Here is a 17,839-nt window from a genome sequence, read left to right as displayed (position 1 = left end):
GCCTGGGTGTTGTCAGTCTGGGTGTTGTCTGTCTGGGTATTGTCAGTCTGGGTGTTGTCTGTCTGGGTGTTGTCAGTCTGGGTGTTTGCAGTCTGGATGTTGTCAGTCTGGGTGTCGTCAGTCTGGGTTTGTCTGTTGTTGGTTTGTCAGTCGCGGTTTGTCAGTCTGGGATGTTGTCAGTTCTGGGTGTTGTCAGTCTGGGTGTTGTCTGTCTGGGTGTCGTCAGTCTGGGTGTTGTCAGTCTGGGTGTTGTCAGCCTGGATGTTGTCAGTCTGGGTGTTGTCAGTCTGGATGTTGTCAGTCTGGATGTTGTCAGTCTGGGTGTTTTCAGTCTGGGTGTTGTCAGTCTGGATGTTGTCTGCACTGCAAATGATGGAACTGAATAAAAGCTTTTCYGGAGATTTGCATGTCAAATCMGCTGGGCCTGTCCTTGTAGATTCAGACTGTGCACACGTGCAGAAGRCGCAACAACAAAGCATCGACTAGCATTAGAATTAGATTCCATTTAGATAGCAGTTTTGCCACTAGCCTAACCAAGTGTACACTCTCATATTTGAAACACATTTCCAACTGTTTTTGTTTTTGTGAGGGACTAGATCTACAATATACCTTTTTTACTAACAGCATTATCAAGTCCCTACAGCTTTTTAAACAAAGTTATAGGGATACTTGGGGATTTTAGCAATGAGGCCCTTTATCTACTTCCCCCAGAGTCAGATGAACTCGTGCATAGCATTTATTTGTCTCTAACTGATGTTAGAGGAAGTTTCGTGAGCCAATGGGAACTATACTGAACAAAAATATAAACACAACATGCAACAATTTCAAAGATTTTACTGAATTACAGTTCATATAAGGAAATCAATCAATTGAAAAAAMGTATAAGGCCATAATCTACGGATTTCACATGACTGAGAATACAGATATGCATCTGGTCACAGATAACCTTAAAAATAATTGGTAAGGGCGTAGATCAGAAAACCAGTCAGTATTTGGTGTGACAACCACTTGCCTCATGCAGCAAGACACAGCTGCTTCGCATAGAGTTGATCAGGCTGTTGATTGTGGCCTGTGGAATGTTTTCCCAATCCTCTTGAATGGCTGTGCAAAGTTGCTGGATACTGGAACACACTGTCTTACACATCGATTCAGAGCATCCCAAACATGCACAATTGGTGACATGTCTCGTYAGTATGCAGGCCATGGAAGAACGAGAACATTTTCAGCTTCAAGGAATTGTGTATGGATCCTTGCAACTTGGGGCCGTGCATTATCATTCTGAAACATGAAATTTCAATGAATGGCACGACACAATGGGCCTCAGAATCTCATCATGGTATCTCTGCATTCAAATTGCCATCGATAAAATGCAAATTTGATCATTGTGTGTAGCTTATACCTGCCTAAATTTGTGCACAAAGATAAATAAGCTTTTTGTTCATATGGAACATTTCTGGGGTCTTTTATTTCAGCTAATGAAACATGGGACCAACACTTTACATGTAAAGTTTTTATTTTTGTTCATTGTAGCAMTAGCGCAATGACTGGAAGTCTATGGGTATCTGCTAGCATGCTTGTMAAACTACCTCCAACTTCCTTCATACCGGACACAGACATAAAAATGGTATCTGACCCAGTGGAAGTAGATATAGGGCATCATTGCCTAAATCCCGAAGTATCCCTTTAATGACCAAACTTTCTATAGCAGCGCTGCCATTAAGATGTCGAATGGCTATACAGGGCAGTAAATTGGCTAACATGAGGTCATTATAAGGACAGGCAACCCCATCCAGACATCTGGTAGATTGGGGTGTGGTTATGAATAAGAAGGGGTGGAGAGGCTGGGACACCTGCYCGTCAAACATCTAATTCCAGAATCATGGGCATTAATACCGAGTTGCTGCTGGGAAGGCTTTCCACTAGATGTTGGAACATTTCTGTGGGGACTTGCTTCCATTCAGCCACAAGAGCATTTGTYAGGTCGGGTGCTGATGTTGGGCGATTAGGCCTGGCTCGCAGTCAGCATTCCAATTCACCCCAAAGGTGTTTGATGGGCTTTGTGCAAGCCAATCAAGTTCTTCCACACCAATCTTGATGAACCATTTCTGTATGGACCTCACTTTGTGCACGGGGGCATTAATCATGCTGAAACAAGACAGGGCTTTCCCCCAAACTGTTGCCACAAAGTTGGAAGCACAGAATCGTCTAGAATGTCATTGTATGCTGTAGCATTAAGATTTCCCTTCACTGAAACCAAGGGGCCTAGAATAAACAATGAAAAACAGCCCCAGACCATTATCCCTCCTCCACCAAAATGTAAAGTTGTCACTAAGCATTCAGGTAAAAAGCATGCACCTGGCATCCCCCAAACCCAGATTCATCTGTCAGACTGCCAGATTGTGAGTGATTCATCACTCCAGAGAATGCGTTTCCACTGCTTTAGAGTCCAATGGCGGTGAAGCTGTTGCACCACTCCAGACGACGCTTGGCATTGCGCATGGTGATCTTAGGCTTGTTGTTAAGTCTTTAAAATTGTACATTTTACATTAAAAGTAACATTTTATTAGGAAATGTATCAGATTGAGCAGATTATGTTCTTGGTTTATGAAATATATACAAAGCGCAAACGTACTCACAGATATTACAGTAATTTAAAACAAAGGCTCTTTAAATCAGATTTCACAAAAATACAAAGAATGTGCAGAAAGTTGAGAAGCTACACTCAGTGCCATGTCTCCAACAGCAAAGTAAATATTACAGACTTCCTCAAACTTCTTAATCGTGTGACAAACTTAACATTTTCTCAAACTGTAAATCATTTTCATTCAAAACCTAAAATGAATGAATAAAAACTGCATTTAATAATTATAGGCAAAGGTTTGATTTAGATGAATCATGATGATAGATCGGTCTTGATATATAGGTGTTTGTGTGTCTCTCAGAGTAGGCTGTCTCTGCTCTCTAAGCTAAAACAGTCAGCAGGACAGGATGATTGATAGTCAGTCCAAACAGGATGGAGCAGAGTAGAGCRGGGCCATCTGAACAACTTCTCTTCACTCTCACAAAGGTTTCTGCTTTACTCATTTTCAAACTTGCTGTATGGGTGGTCAGAGTCAGGGACAAGACCTGCAAAAACAAAGAGAGAGAGAAATAAAAAAGAAATATGGGGAACATTGAAAAACAGTGATTAGAAGCTGTTACMTTATGACTGGGCTGTGTAGGGGTTGTACAGAGGCTGGCTAGAGCATAGATATCCTATTKAATTACTAGTCATTAACCCTCAAAGTTCCAGAATGTGGTCAAAATGGCAACCATATATTGGTCAGGGAAAAATCCAAACCAGTCTAATTGGAATGAATGTCAGTAGAGGCACAATCCTGACATTACATATGCAGGAAAAAAGTATGGGATCAGAAATTGTCAGAAATTGTGTAATAAAATTGTTTACCTAAAATACTGTCATAATTATAAATACAGTTTGTAATGGGGTTTATACAAATGTTATGTTTAAATAGCCTCTAAAATATTAGCAGACAGACCACAAATGTCAAATGTTTTGTTATCTTGGAAAACTATATGATATTTGTATTTTTTWTTTAACTAGACAAGTCAGTTAAGAACAAATTCTTATTTACATTGACGGTCTACACCCAAACCMGGACGACGCTGGGCCAATTGTGCGCTGCCCTATGGGACTCCCAATCACGGATGTGACACAGCCTGGATTCGAACCAGGGCCTTTTACACTGAGATGCAGTGCCTTAGACCGCTGTGCCACTCGGGAGCCCTAATAATACAGTACTTGTTGCATTTACAACTTGTCTAAGACCTATCATCAACTMATAGCAGCCAGTGCATGGCTGTGGATTGACTGCATTGTTTGAATGCAATGTTGGCAAATTGGTAGTTAAGTTAAAACCCTAATGGGTTAAAACGGCCTGGCTGTCTAGCTAGCTAACAAATATACAGTGCAGATAAATTATTCAAATTCATTATTTTACACAATATCTTATCACAGCACTGGCAAACCATGGTTGACCAACTCCCTGACAAAACGGCAAAAATGTATCCCATCATAAGAAGGTTCATGTCCATTGTAGTATTCTATATAGCTACATTGTCTAGGGGTTGTACAGAGGCTGCCAAGGGGTTGTACAGAGGCTGCCAAGGGGTTGTACAGAGGCTGCCAAGGGGTTGTACAGAGGCTGCCAAGGGGTTGTAGCAGAGGCTGCCAAGGGGTTGTACAGAGGCTGGCCAAGGGGTTGTACAGAGGCTGCCAAGGGGTTGTACAGAGGCTGCCAAGGGGTTGTACAGAGGCTGCCGGAGATGGGGAATGTGGTGCAGGTCACTAGGTGTTGTTTGATCTCTGAGTTGACTGAGTGAAAAGGCACACACAGGTAGAGATTTACACTTCGTGAGTCTGGTCCTCCTGAAATGCAACAGACGTTGAGTTGACTTCACTCAGACATTAAGCAGAAACCTACTCGTTTGCACACACACACACACACACAACACACACACACACACACACACACAACACACACACACACACACACACACACACACACACACCTCGTCTGAGAGCAGACGAATACCAAGCGGTCCCTAATGTACATAGACTTCAGTAAGCAGGAGGCATGTGAAGGAGACCACCATCCATCACTCTGTCATATTGTCCATAAAGAAAATCACAATGATGTGGAGCTGCAACCAATAGTACAGAACCATGTTAACACATACACACACCTCATGAACGTGAAGACAATGTATGGAAAGATCTCAAACATGACAACGCATCAAAAACAGAAATATTCACTAGGAATATGGAGCAAAGGGGGTTCCTGTCTTTCTATGTACTCTCTAGTCACTTTCCAGAGAGCTTTAGAGTTATGCTACCCCTCTCACACTTAACCAGAAGCAGATGTCTTCATACAACCCCCCCTCCAGTCCTAGGGTCAGAGGCCTAGCATAGAGCAGAGGTCACAGTATCAGACCCCAGGGACACTCTACCCTGCTTGTCTCATAACTCCCATAATTCCTATAGACTGAAAAATGCCAGTGACTTTCCAAAATTTCTAGGTTTTCCAAAAAACCTCCGTTGGATAATTCCTGGAATAAGGAGGGAATAAGCAGGAAGTCAGGAAATCCCACCCACATTTCAGTCAACCTTGGGACTGACTGCAGTGCTCATATGTCCCCTATTTATCCAGGGAGCCCTCTGCCTACAGACTGCTGTTATTCTAGTCACCTCACCTCTCTGCTCCCCCACTCTCCTACAGGCACTGAAATAAAGCAACCAAGCTTAGGGTTGCTAAAGATTCAGAATCGAGATATGACCTGAGACCGATTTGGCCTGTGTTCTTGTATCAATGTTTCAACATGGGAACTGTGTGCATTGCTGACCTGTACTAACATGCAGACGGTAATGAGATGCCCAATACTGACATCCAAAGTGTGATGCATCGTGTAAGAATTGATTTCGAGAGACTTGAGGTAGAGTAACCAATTTGTGGGCGCGTTGGCTTGCTTTGGGACACGTTCACTACGCTGAATAATGCATTAACGTGAGCGAGGATGGAAATTCAATAAGCAACACCTTAGAAAATAGTGGAAATGGACGGCCCTATGGATCGAGGACAATGAATGCTGAATGCTCATCCCATTACACCCATGTAAAGTACATCAGGTCACAGAACAGTAAGAGGCTTGTAAATGTACAGTCTCAGAAGACTTTCATATCAGGTGAAGAAGAGCAAGGTCATTGGGTCAGGTTATATGAGGAGGTGTATCGTGGGTCTAATTGCATAAGAGGTGAGAGGGAGTCCTTGGTTCATATTAGATACATGATAAGTTGCAAGTAAAAAGTTGAGACATACCATTGTATACATTTATGTAGTTCTGTCCTTGATCTGTTCTGCATCACGTTTCATGTTATGCAACAATTAATGTGGATCCTAATAAAATAGCTAAAATAATGATATTTAACTTCTATACATGTAGAGAGYMAGATACGTACCATACTTCTTGCGGATGTCATCATGCCTCACCTTCCTCTCCACCTTCCTGTCAGAGTAGAGGACAACGCTAGTCATGTTCTATCACACAGTAACATGACAARAAGCAACACTGGAACATGTAATAACCRGCTAACAGAAGAACGCAGGATAATGAACATTGGGAAATTAAAGATTTATAAAGTCTTCTCAGTCAGTACTTCTGGGTAATGAAGGAGATTGTGAATACAAGCCTCATACTTTATAAACCACCAGTCAGAGAGCACTGTTACATGCACACAATCATACGATTATTGAAGATAGTRAGATTAATATAATAGTTGTCTTGCAAGAAGAACAATTTCCCAAATAATCCTTACATGGACACATCTGAACGAGACATTTGATAAATGCAGAAAATCGCCAAACAAAATGAAATTCTACCCATGTTATTTTTTCGAAGCTTATTTGATTCTGAGGACATAAAAAGTTTATATGTAAAAAACATATGTTCAATTTTTCCAAACTCACTTCACTCGTGCGTAAGAGGGAGGCTTGTGCTACCGGTGCTGGCACATGTGCAGATCAATTACACCGCTGGAACACGGATTAAGCTGTTTACATGCCCTAATAATTCCAGATTGCTTAGAAAACCAGGTGTTATAATCGGCGTATGCTTACTTCGATGTAGACCGTATGCTGATTAAGCTAAGCAGACTAAGGTGTTTACATGACTATTGCCATACTTGGCCTACTGCCATAATCACTTTAATATTCAATTATTAGTGTGTATGTAAACATACTCAGTCAGTGGGTGTTTCTGCTAAACCTGTTACATGTTGTTTCACACACCTCAGCTTTCTCACCGGTGACACTTCACAGTTCCTGCACCGTACTCCCCAGCCTCCTCAGAGGAGCCCCGCTTAATGGAACAACTTTGCCCAAGCTGCAAATACCTTTTCAAGTCAACTAATGGACTGCAATGACTGCAGTAGTGGAGATATGAAATATGGTTGTCAAAAGCAATCAATAACAAAAGTGGCATCTATATCTGTCCTCTACAAACCAAAAGTTGACTCCACCCTCCATCTTGCTGAACGAAGCTGCCATGCCTTAAAGTGGCAGCATTAAGCCTTTAGACATCTGACATTATTTAAGGCGGCTTTAGTGTCATTGTTTACCTCCCCATGGCCCCTGATAGAGGCTTGTAAACAACAAGACGCTGTGTTTTACACCGGCATGGCCAGCAGTAGGTGAAATACGAGCACAGGGCAGGCTGAGGAGCCTCCCATTCAGCCATCGCTCTAACTTTATGGGTTACACAAAGGATGCAGGGAGGGGAGGTGGTTGTGATTGTTTTGTTGGCCCCTCCAGGGACGTAAATTCACTGGGTCCCCAGTGGCAGTCCGACACAAAGACAGACAGTGTAAATCAGTCTGGGCTCTTTAATGCCAGGTAGTGATCTGGGGAGCAGCAACCAGTGGAGYCAGGCAGGCTGACAACACAGGGAGCAGAGAGGAGCAGAGGCTGTCCTGACCACCATCTGTCTCCCCCACCTCCCTCCCTCTCAGCTGACTGACTGACTCCCACATAACCATGCACGAAGGCAACAAGTGGGCGGGGAGGAGGGAGGGAGAGCGACCGGTAGAAAATGAAAAAGAGTGAAAGGGATGAATACAATCTCAAAGACTCAAGTGCACTCCATCTTTCTAAACTCGCTCTCTAACGCTGTCTTAGACCCCCCTAAACCCCTTGGTTTGATAAACTTAACCTAAACCCTGTGTTATTTCAATGGGACATTCTCCAACATAGAGATACAGTAAGAGTCGGTGGAGTTTGGATGGTGTGGATGTGGTAACTTATGTCTGTTTAGTTGTTCTGTAGAACGTTCCCCATCTGTGGCTCAGATGACAGAGGGCTCTTAGCTGTGCCCTAACCTCTCCATCTGCAGACTCTGGGGACGTGCTGTAATCTCTCTAGAGGCTCCCTCCTCTCCCATGGTGCCTAAAACCGGCCTGGGTCCTCTCTGTTCCCATCAGAACACCAACACTGTCTATGTAGGTCAGCACACTAACACAGACTATGGTGGTTTGATTCACATCAGGAACTGACTTGAGTGAGTCTACTCTACATTCTCTGGCTTGATAGAAGAAAGGTTCACAGAGGCTGGTTTAATTCAGAAACACACAGCGAGCCAAGACTCCCCAGTACACCACGCAGCACGTGACATGATAAACTTACTGTACCGACTGTCTTTGCATGACTGACTGCTCACTACGTTAAACAACACATCAAGCTATCCTCGGTGGACAACAGGCGGGAAAATCTTAAAGGCTGAAACATTTATGTAAAGGGAGTGATTCAGTGTAGGAGGAAGAGTGGCTCAGAATCCCATTTCTACCACTACACAATGTAGTAGCACGTTCTATATTCAACAKACACTTATCAAAGTGCAGCTGCTGAAGACTAAGAGCTGGAATCAGTGATTACAATCCTCTCGGTTGGTGTTTGGGGATACACACACACACAGTATTTCTCCTGGGGACGGTTCTGCTTGAAGAGCCGCAGGCACAACTCACCAACTGTTCAAATCCCCAACCCTGACAGAGAACGTCTCTATAGATGATCACCAGCAACAGAGTAGAAACCTCTGAATCTGACTAGGTAGCTGTGGGAAGCGCTTTCGATCATTGAAACAGATATAAGCACCTCCCCAAAAATCTAAGCAACTAACAGTGTGGGCTCACACAAATCATTGTGTTGATAAAATGGGGCATCTTTTAGTAGTGGTTTGAAAGCCTTTGTGAAGCTGAGTGTGTGATAACTAATGAATCCGTACCGRTCATCAGCACGCTGTCTGATCTCCTCTTTCCTCCTGGCAAACCTCTCCTCATCTCTGTCTGGCCTGGTGAGACAGAGACACAGGCAGCGTTACAATCACCTTGAAACATCACATTCTACAGACATAGACACACACCACCACAGACTGGTCTGAGAACACACTTTCCTTGTACAGTATATTATATGATAAACTTTGTCTCCAAGTGGAAATGAGACTTAGTATTCCTTGTCAACAACAACACTGCGAGATCTGTTGTTTAGAACGGCTGTTGCTGTTAACTTTGCATAGATGCTGCCAACAAGAAGTAATCCTGTATCCTGTCATTCTGCTGCTTGTGTTTAACGCAAAAAGTGAGGCTGCTGTTGTGTAAACTTGGAAAGGGGAGAGGTTCTGACAGGTGAGAGGTTCTGCTGGGGAAACGAGAGAGGTGTCATCTTTGTTAATTGGATGTAATCTTAAAATGGAACAAATCATTATGCCAATATATGCAGAGGCATTCCAATGATTGGGAGGGGAGAAATATGAACTGTGTGGAATTTCATTTTGGACAGACATGTTGTTCCATCTTCACGGCCTTCATGTTTAGTTAGGATAGATGATTGAGATGCACAGAGTGGCTGCATTTAAATGGCTGCCAATCAGGGTGTCAGGCCAGCAAGCATTTGATTGGCATGCCGTTTTAAAACATTCCACTTTGTAGTGACAGTTTCTTCTTCCTCCCTCCTAGCGTCGCATAACAAGTAGGGCAGGATCAGCATCTAGCACTGCACCTACCTGTTTTAATAGAAGGGTATAACCACTGTACATGGATGGTGCATGTTAATAGAGATTTGCATTTTGAATAATCTGATGTTGGATGRAACACAAAGGATATGCGGAATATCAGCACATTTATGAGGAGWCTAAGGTATTGAAAGACATGGTTAGTGTGGAGGTTTTCCTAGGATTATGAACAAGACCGACTGATAAAGCCCTTGCCATTCTTTGCAAGTATGCCTTAATATTAGGCTAGACAGGGCAATTCGGTGACATCACTTCCTGTCTTACCTTGATTGACGTTTCTTGCAGCAACAGCAGCAGCAGCAACAGACTGTGATGCTGATGATGATAGTCCCGCCTAACACTGCCATGGCGATGATCAGGGCCTCGAAGTTCACTGGAACAGAGAAAAGGTCAAGGGTCAAGATATGAACAAATAACAACATGCTTCAAAGTTATTTGACTTTCAAGTAAATTTCACAACACACTATATTTATCAAGGATGAAGAGAACATTTAATTATTAATGTGATTATGCATTTATTCTATCAATATGTAGGTATATGACTAATAAACCCATGAGGAATCAAACAGATCCAAATGAGGGATGCACAGACTGCACTGATGCCGATTGGTTGAGAAAGTCAGATATGCAGTATTATTTAATAAGCCTGAGCAGTACCAGCCTGTGATTGAGCGATWTGAAAAGCTCAGTTTGGCACTCAAGACTACTAATTCAACAATGCACCTTTGTTAGACAGTATTGCCACCTGCTGGTGTGTTTTTCAAATTACAAGTGGGGTTTTATGTCAAGATTTTTGTACTTGCTCGATTTGGTTTGAACAAAATAAATGTTGGTCAAGAATTGTAGCATAATATTCTTCTTACCTTTGGGTTMTGAATGCATGAGTCACAAGTTGAGAAGGATTTAAACTGATTAGTAACTAGTTTGGACAAAGATGGTTGTTTCCAGATTCTCATGTCATAAAACATTGCATTCTCTATTAAATATGCCAATATTTGTGGCAGGGAGATTTTTTCCCAAAACAAAATGATAGATCTCTTGTTTAATGATGAAAATGACCATAACTGTGGAATGTATGTTAATCCCTGGTACCTAGCATGCTCAGAAAGCAGCCAGACACCCCATGCTGTTGTCATCTGTGGCCCAGAGGCCTGTGATCAGAACCCCAGCAGGCAGCCCCAGTGTGTGTGTGTGTTTGTGTGGATCAGTCAGTGGGGTGGCTCTAATCAACACAGAACAGCCAGAGGGGGCAGGCTGGCTGACTGACATCTACTAGGCCTGAACGAGCCACAGCCTGTTCACCCCGCTACCATCTAGAAGGAGGAGACAATACAGGTGCATCAAAGCTGGGATCGAGAGAATGGAAAAACAGCTTCCATCTCCAGGCCATCAGACTGTCAAATAGTCACCACTAGCCGGCCTCCGCCCAGTAACCTACCCTGAACCTTAGTCACTGTTACTTGCCAGCTACCACTWAGTACTCTACCCTGCACCTTAGAGACTGCTGCCCCATGTACATAGTCAATGAACACTGGTCACTTTAATCATGTTTACATACTGCACACCTGGATTGTACAATATTTGCACATTAATCTTTTAAAAAATTATTCAAGCTCTGTTAAGTTGGTTGTTGATCATTGCTAGACAGCCATTTAAGTCTCGCCATAAGATTTAAGCTGATTTAAGTGAAAGCTGTAACTGGGCCACTCAGGAACATTCAATGTTGTCTTGGTAAGCAACTCCAGTGTACACTGAGTGTATAAAACATTAGGAATACCTGCTCTTTCTATGACATAGTCCGACCGGGTGAAAGCTATGATCCCTTATTGATGTGACTTGTTAAATCCACTTCAAATCAGTGTAGATGAAGGGGAGGAGACAGGTTAAAGAATCATTTTTAAGCCTTGAGACAATTGGAGACATGGATTGTGTATGTGCGCCATTCAGATGGAGAAAGGGCAAGACAAAAGACGGTAGTAGGTGCCAGGCGACCGGTTTGTGTCAAGAATTGCAACTCTGCTGTTTATTTTTTTCACGCTCAACAGTTTCCTGTGTGAATCAAGAGTAGTCCATCAGCCAATGGACATCCAGCCAACTTGACATCTGTGGGAAGCATCTGAGTCAACCTGGTCCAGCATTCCTGTGGAACGCTTTCGAAACCTTGGTGAGTCCATGCACAGACTAATTGAGGCTGTTCTGAGGGAAAACAGGGAGTTGTTCCTAATGTTTTAGGAAGGTGTTGTTCTTAATGTTTTCTACACTCAGTGTGTTTTAGGTTATTGTCTTGCTGAAAGGTGAATTCATATCCTAGTGTCTGGTGGAAACAGACAGACAGGGTTTCTTCTAGGATTTTGTCTGTGCTTAGCTCCATTCTGTTTATTTATTTTTTATCCTGAAAAACTGACCCAGCCTTAACAATTATAAGCATACCCATAACATGATGCAGCCACCACTATGCTTGAAAATATGGAGTGGTACTCAGTAATGTGTTGTACTGGGTTTGCCCCAAACATAACACTTTGCATTCAGGGTAAAACGTGAATTGCTTTGCCACATTTCTTTCACTATTACTTTGGTGCCRTGTTACAAACACAATGCATGTTTTGGAATATTTTATTCTGTACACAGACTTCCTTCTTTTCACTCCATCAATTAGGACAGTATGTGGAGTAACTACTGTACAATGTTGTTGATCCATCCTCAGTTTTCCTATCACAGCCATTAAACCCTAACTGTTTTAATGTCACTGAATAGTTTCCAACCTCTCAGGCAACTGAGTTAGGAAGGACTCCTGTATCTTTATAGTGACTGGGTATGTTGATACACCACCGAAAGTGTAATTAATAACTTCAAGTTCAAAAGGGATATTCAATGTCTGCTTTTTTTATTTTGACCCATCTACCAATAGGTGCCCTTCTTTGCGAGGCATTGGAAAATCGCCCTGGTTTTGTGGTTGAATCTGTGATTGAAAGTCACTGCTCGACTGGGAGACCATACAGATAATTGCATGTGTGCGGTACCGAGATGAGGTGGTCATTCAAAAAACAGGTTAAACACTATAATTACACTTTGACATTATGGGGCATTGTGTGTAGGCCAGTGACAAACTCTCAGCCTTTAACAAACACAACCAAATGTAGAAAAGTCAAGGGATGTGAATACTTTCTCAGCAGTAGGTTTATTAGGAACACCACCCAGTTCACAAAAATGGATCGCTCCTACAGACAGTGAGTCACGTGGCKGTGGCTMYCTATATAAAGCAGGCAGACAGGCATTCCGTTACTGTTCGAACGTTAGAATGGGAAAAACAAGTGACCTAAGCGACTTTGAGCTTGGTATGATCGTCGGTGCCAAGCGCACCCTTTTCCAGTATCTCAGAAACTGCCCAGCCTCCTGGGCTTTAAACACACAGCAGTGTCTAGGGTTTACCGAGAATAGTGCCACAAAAAAAACATTCAGTCAGCGGTAGTCCTGTGAGCGAAAACAGCTTGTTGATGAGAGAGGTCAAAGAAGAATGGCAAGAATTGTGCAAGCTAACAGGRGGGCCACAAATAATGGCACAGTTCAAAAGTTGTGTGCAGAACTCGTCYGTCCTTGTCATGGATMGGCTATTGCAGCAGACGACCACACCTGGTTCCACTCCTTTCAGCTAAAAACAAGAAGAAGRGGCTCCAGTGGGKACYCSATCAGTACATGGCTTCATCCTGCCTAGTGTCAACGGTATAGGCTGGTGGTGGTGTAATGGTGTGGGGAATGTTTTCCTGGCACACGTTAGGTCCTGTGATACCAATTGAGCAACATTTGAACACCAAACCCTGTAGAATCCGTGGACCAAAGAATTCGGGATGTTCTGTATGCAAAGGGGGGGGGGGGGTCCAACCCAGTACTAGACGGGTGTACCTAATAAACTTGCCCCTGAGTGTATATATTTATATTCCAGACTCAGATATTGCTCATTCTGATACTTCTTAATTTCTTTATTTTGGGGGATTTGTGTGTATTGTTTTGTATTATTAGGTTATTACTGCACTTTTGGAACAAGAAACAAAAGCAATTCACTGCAGCTGCAATAAAACCTGCAAAATATGTGTATGTGACCAATAAAATGTGATTTGATTTTGAACTATGCCAACAAGGCTCCACCATTCACATTCAGATGTACTATTATGTATTCATCTGACTGTTGCTATATTGACTTGAACAGACACCCAACAAAGCATGTGTCCCGCAATGGGCTAATGTGGGTACAGGGCAGGCTTTTGTTCTAGCAAAGCAGTAACACACTTGATTACACTAATCCATGTCTAAATCGAACACAACAATAAGTTGATTAGTACAATCAGGTGGGTTCTTGCTTGGGTGGGACTAAAGCCTGCACCCACATCAGGTCGTCTAACGGGAGGTTCCATCATGTAAAACTTAATTTCACTCACCCCAACACACTCCCCATCGTGCRTGTGACAGTTTACACACTGCAGGTGGAGGCAGAATGTAGCTCACTGGGTAGTCTGTGCACGTGTCGTTGGTCATGCACCACAGGCACTGAGAAAAGACAAGGCACTCATCATTAGCCTACAACTTCAATTCTCAAAGAGTTGATATGCGCAGGATCACCTATTCCCAGCCTTCACCCATGTTCTTGACTGTGTCCATCATTTAATGTATTAATATTAGTGATTGGGGGAGGAGAATTGATAATTACATATCAAGATATTATTTTTGACTATATTTCATATTGCATTGTTTTCACAATATCACTATATTACTTTTGAACTAGTTGGCTGAACCTAGAGCAAAACTCRAGTATTTTTCCTTCAAAGTGTTTTCCATCTTTATAAATTGGTAGCCAATTTGTTTACAGCACTTTTATTTCGATGACTGATCAAAACTTGTTTTCTCATGGCTCTCTCTTGTCCCTCTGCAGCAGACATATGGTGRGCAATATGTTTGGAACATCGAATCGCAATACATATGGAATAATGAGAATCACAATATATATCATATCGGCATCTAAGTATCGTGAAAATATCGTATGGTGAGGTCCCTATCAATTCTGCCTTAATTTATAGAGTAACTTAAATGGATTCAGACATTACTTTCAAAATGGTACAAATTGACTAATTATATATAATTAGTCAATTTGTACCATATATATACCATATATATATATATATATATATATATATACTGTTTTATTGAACATAGCCTGAGTGCTATTGTTAGTAGCCAAGGCTATAATGTATATGCTTTACAAATAGGAAGTGTTACATAATATTCTGCTTACCTTTGTGTTTTGAATGCATGAGTCACAAGTTGAGAAGGCTTTGCAAGCTGAAATGAAAGGACATGTGTGTTCTTATTTGCATTCAGTAAGGCTAAGCTGTGCCATGCTTAAAACMAGGCTAAATCGCCATACTGTCTACAATTGTGCATGTCACACCAACTCAAAGTTGATGATTTTTGCTAACCTAGCAAGCTAACGTTAGCTGATGACGCATTTCAGTTCTAGTTAGCTAGCTAGCCATCGAGACCTTACAAGCGACATAATGCAAACAAACAAATAAATGAAACGAGCAACGACAACACTGAATCATGCTGTTGATACATTTCGTAACCAAAAATGTAGGAATAGTATCTTACAATTCAATGGCGTTGGCGTAGTACTAGTGTGACATTCTGCTCGGCTCACGAGGACACAGACAACGGCCACAACAACAAGCATTGAGCGCATGATTCCTCTCTCTGTGTTATTCATGTTATGATGCTATTTTGAATTACTTTATCTAGCTACACTTTCACTTTCTAAAACAAGCAAAAACGTAACTCCTGGAGTTGCCAAAACCAAGCTAGCAAATAATCTAAACAAACGACAGAGTTACTTCCTGGTTCTCCCCTAGGTTGAAGATACTTTTCAAAAGGATGAAGAAGAACATACTGACACCTACTGCAGTGCAGGGCGCAGTACAAGCGAGAGTGCTCACATTATCCACCAGGTTGCGGTACAACACCATCAGTCTGGTACCTGCAGAGCAATAAAATATGAATTGCATTTGTCATAGAAATAGTCAGGGTAACTATCAAACCAGTTTCCCATTGAGCCCTCACGAGGGTGAGATCTCATTTCCGTCGTCAGATTTAATATGATTCTATGTAGTTAGACTCCATGCCAATAAAGCCTTTTGGATGTAATTTAATTGAGAGAGATAAAGGTCATATGTATCTAATTCGAGTCTAATCTGGGTGACCTTCCCACCTTGCACACATTCACCACAGTGGTGAATTAACAGGTTAAATGTCAATCCCAATTCATGGTGGTAATGATGCAAGGCTCTCCTTAGAGCTCCAACCTGGCTATCTACAGCAAGGGTTCTGGGGTTACATATGTGCTACAGTAAAGAGAACAAAACTAACACCTGCCACATTCATCTGTGCTACAGTAGAGAGAACAAAACTAGCACCTGCCACATTCATTATTCCTACAAGGTCGATGCCCTAACAACAATAGCAAAAAAMAATTGCTTTAATATATAGAGCCAAAAAGCTTTAGATCGTTTAAACCAGGTCTAATTCTAGAGTGAATTGGTGTCTAATAGCTATCAATTGCCTTGTAACAACATGTTTTGAATGAATAGACTCTCCAATGTCTATAAATAATTATGGATTTGATTATATCTGTGAGTGAAATGCATCGCTGATCATTATACAGTCAAGTGAATAATTATTGGCWTCCTTGATAAAGATCAGCCAAAAATTGTGTATAAAATAAATAATACAAATACTGAGCTATACCGTATACATTTAAAAATATATATATATTATTTTATACTAATACAATTGCTCAGAGAAAGACTTTGTTTCACAAATAATTTGTAAAAAATCTAAAAAAGATAGGGGTCAAAATGATTGGCACCCGTGTTTTCAATACTCTGAGCCTTTCTCTAAAACGCTTTGTTAGATTGGAGAACATGTTGGGAGGGATCTTAGCCCATTCCTACATACAGAATAGTCAGATGACATGGAAATAAAGCTCTTTGGCCACACACCAGTGTGGTTCATGGGCATTGAAAAACAGAAGCATGTAGAAAAGTACCTGATACCTACAGTAAAGTATGGTGGTGCGTCTTTAATGTTATGGGGCTATTTTGCTTCCGCTGGTCCTGTGGACATTGTTAAGGTCGACGGCATCATGAACTTTACGAGGTAGCCTACCAGGACATTTTATGAAAAAACCTGGTTGTCTCAGCCAGGAGGATCTAGAATTTTTTATATCATAGATATTCTTTGTCAGCTCTTATGGACTAGCCTCTTCAATTCATACCACAGGTTTTCAATGGGGATAAAATCTGGAGACTGAGATGGCCATTGCAAAATTTAGATTTTGTAGTCAATTAACCATTTTCTTTGTGGATTTTGATTAGTGCTTGGGGTTATTGTCTTGTTGGAAGATCCACTTGCCTCAGCCTCCTCGCTGAGGCAACCAGGTTTTTGGCAAAAAATATCCTGGTAGGTTCCTGGTAAAGTTCATGATGCCATCAACCTTAACAAGGGCCACGAACCCACACTGGTGTGTGTGGCCAAAGAGCTCTATTATCATGTCATCTGACCATTCTGTATGGAATAATGGTKTACGATCCCTCCCAATGTGTTCTCAAATCTCATAAAACATTTCAGGAAAATGCTCAGTGTCATTATCCTCGCATGGGTAGGATGCTGGTGCACTGAAAACAGGGGTGCCAATCATTTTTACCCCTATCTTTAAACAAATATATAGTATTACTTGTTACACAAAATSTCTTTCTCTGAGCAATTGTATTTGTATAAAATAATATAATTTTCAAATTGTTTTGAGCAATATACCTCACTATTTGTATTATTTATTTTATACTGTGTTTTTTGCTCATCTTTATTAAAGGTGTCAATAATAGAGGACCTGACTGAATCTATTTTTATTTCAGACAAAGTTTTCACTTAATTAGAATTTCAGGGACATAATGACTATCCTGATTTATGTATATATTGTTGAGAAAAACAACCTCGCCAGACAGGCCTTAGATACAAGACGAACACCCTAACGAACTGCATTAACTGCGTTAATAGTAGGCAGGGCGAAACAAGGTTATTTCAGACTGGCCAGTAAGCATTGGCAATGTCCAGAGTTCCAGAGTCTGTACCAGACCAGATTCTCCAGTCATCAGTGTGCAGACCATGAGAAACTTTCATT

General features: G+C 41.6%; 1 protein-coding gene across 1 annotated transcript; it reads right to left on the bottom strand.

Annotated features, from left to right (window-relative positions):
• Positions 1 to 2,546: 2,546 nt before the first annotated feature.
• Positions 2,547 to 15,585, bottom strand: LOC112081107 (pituitary tumor-transforming gene 1 protein-interacting protein). Its single transcript, XM_024147137.2, has 7 exons — positions 15,259 to 15,585; positions 14,903 to 14,949; positions 14,052 to 14,160; positions 9,883 to 9,991; positions 8,833 to 8,898; positions 6,017 to 6,063; positions 2,547 to 3,126 (listed from the first exon to the last, which is right to left on the bottom strand). Exons 1-7 carry the CDS (start codon positions 15,371 to 15,373, stop codon positions 3,077 to 3,079), a joined length of 543 nt encoding a protein of 180 aa, XP_024002905.1. The 5' UTR covers positions 15,374 to 15,585; the 3' UTR covers positions 2,547 to 3,076.
• Between the last annotated feature and the right edge of the window lie 2,254 nt (positions 15,586 to 17,839).

This window comes from Salvelinus sp. IW2-2015, linkage group LG6.1 (assembly GCF_002910315.2).
Source record: "Salvelinus sp. IW2-2015 linkage group LG6.1, ASM291031v2, whole genome shotgun sequence".
Classification (NCBI taxonomy): domain Eukaryota; kingdom Metazoa; phylum Chordata; class Actinopteri; order Salmoniformes; family Salmonidae; genus Salvelinus; species Salvelinus sp. IW2-2015.
Note: the sequence above shows the minus strand (reverse complement) of the source record. Positions and strands in the feature narration are given on the sequence as shown.